The following is a 2,260-nucleotide window of genomic DNA, read 5'->3' on the forward strand; positions in this document are numbered from 1 at the left end:
ATCCTAAAAGTTTGAGGCTACATTTTAATGACTGATACATCCTAAAAGTTTGAGACTACATTTTAATGACTGATACATCCTAAAAGTTTGAGGCTACATTTTAATGACTGATACGCCCTAAAGGTTTGAGGCTACATTTTAATGGCTGATACGCCCTAAAAGTTTGAGACTATATTTTAATGACCGATACGTCCTAAAAGTTTGAGGCTACGTTTTAATGGCTGATACGTCCTAAAAGTTTGAGGCTATATTTTAATGGCTGATACGCCCTAAAAGTTTGAGGCTATATTTTAATGACCGATACGTCCTAAAAGTTTGAGGCTACATTTTAATGACTGATACGTCCTAAAAGTTTGAGGCTACATTTTAATGACTGATACATCCTAAAAGTTTGAGGCTACATCTCATCTTTAAGTTTCTGTGAAATAGTCAATACATTTCTTTACTGGTACGAAAGTAAGTAACGAACTCCACTCACAGGTTTAGGTGCTTTAAGCGTTGTTTTTTTAAAATGTTTTGCTATACGATACCAGAACAACATCACTCCTAGAGTAAAAGAGTGGAAACTATATTACACTGAATAGGCAGAATTGAACCTAATGTGTTTTAATAGCAGTGCTGGGTGTAGTTTTCAACTGAAATGTTACTAACTGGGAAAGATTCAATTACTCAAGCTGATTACAAACTGATCCTATTTATCATCCACCACTTCTGCAATGCTAGAAGTGATATATAAGTCAGATTCGTTGGTTGTGTTTCTGTTAAGTAGTAGAATTACAGAAAAGTATAACGGTGTAAATTTAACACCGATTCGAAATTTTCTTTTCACACTTACGATACGATAATACAAGAATCGAGATTTCAAAATGCTTGGTTTTCTAGCACATTTCAAGTTTTAATTTTGTTTTGTTTTTCAGACGAAATCGAAGATAAATGCATAGCTGTGCATGAAAAGAGACCAAAAGAATAGAATAAAGAAGCAGACGAAAATAATGTTTATGAAACGCGAAAATATTCTTAAGCAATTAAACAAATCAGTTATTCTATTTTCTTATATGAATGTGTCTACTGCTTTTTTAATTGGCACTTCTGTTAAGCCTAATATATATTTTGATACTTTTATAATCTTGCTACATAATTGTTACTTATAATTGCAAAGCATGTTATTTGTTAAATATACTTGAAAATATACCCAAATTCCACGTTCATGTATGCAACGCCTAAATGTATGGAATGTGATTACATTGTTGTTGATCAAGTAAAATGCATTGTATTATTACAGTAAATACATTTTTTTCTTAACAGTGAAATTTCCAGAGTGATCGATTAAATTTTTCTTGTAAATAAAAACGATCGACCATGTTTTCCAGTGTCAGACTTAATGGATCTGCACCTCTACAACAGAAGCTTTTCTATTTCTATAAATATTTATTTTATAAGATAACACGTGTAGTCGATGGCGCCCCTCGTCGACTCGGCTGATAATTCTGAAATAGTCTTTAGAACACTTTGTATCGATTTGGCCTTCTTTATAAAAAAAAAATAATGTTTAAGAAATGTATAACAAAAATTAAACAAACGAAATCGTAAAACTAAAATGAGAGAGATAATGTAAAACTTCCAAAGCTATATATATATATATATATATATATATCATTGATTTCATTTGTTTTCTAGAGCATAACCACATCGGGCTATCTGCTGTGTCTACCACAGTTATTGTGTAGTTTACGCTAAAAAACAGTAAAAATGAACGAAAATAACTGCAATCAAAAATAGTTAAAAATGAGTTAATCTAAACATTATTTTTAGCAGGAGACATTTACTGAAAAAATTCGCTAACTTGTTCTCTGCCTTTTCACAGTTCGACTAGAAATTCTTAGGATTAAGAGATCGAGTCGTTGTATATTAGCTTGGTAAACGTTTTTAAGTTAGATAGTTTTAGATCTTGAAGTAAGCATGTAGTCCTGTTTTTCCAGATATGGATCCTTCCTGTGTGCTACAAAATATTTCTCACATTACCCCCCCCTTTTTTTTTTTTTTACTCCTTCCTTCAAGTGTAAAACATGAAGTAGAAAATGTATCTCATAATCTTTCTTGTCAAAATCTAAAATGTAAATTAAATACTTTTACAGCATAAACTTAGTTTTCCAGTGGGACAGCGGTAAGTTTACACACAACGCTAAAATCCGAAGCTCAATTCCCACGGTGGACAGAGTGTAGGTAGCAAGCACACTGTGTAGCTTCGTGTTAAAATAAC

General features: G+C 31.9%; 1 protein-coding gene across 4 annotated transcripts in view; it reads left to right on the plus strand.

The window, feature by feature from the left end:
• The window catches only part of LOC106458860 (SPARC-like), a 39,694-nt gene extending 38,330 nt beyond the window's left edge, over positions 1–1,364 (plus strand). For all 4 annotated transcript variants that reach the window (XM_013918414.2, XM_013918415.2, XM_022385208.1 and 1 more), the window contains one exon: positions 918–1,364. In XM_013918414.2, the coding sequence (XP_013773868.1) occupies positions 918–970 (53 nt within the window). In that variant the 3' untranslated portion in view covers positions 971–1,364. The remainder of the gene's footprint in view (positions 1–917) is intronic.
• Positions 1,365–2,260: the final 896 nt, after the last annotated feature.

This window comes from Limulus polyphemus, unplaced genomic scaffold (assembly GCF_000517525.1).
Source record: "Limulus polyphemus unplaced genomic scaffold, Limulus_polyphemus-2.1.2 Scaffold524, whole genome shotgun sequence".
Classification (NCBI taxonomy): domain Eukaryota; kingdom Metazoa; phylum Arthropoda; class Merostomata; order Xiphosura; family Limulidae; genus Limulus; species Limulus polyphemus.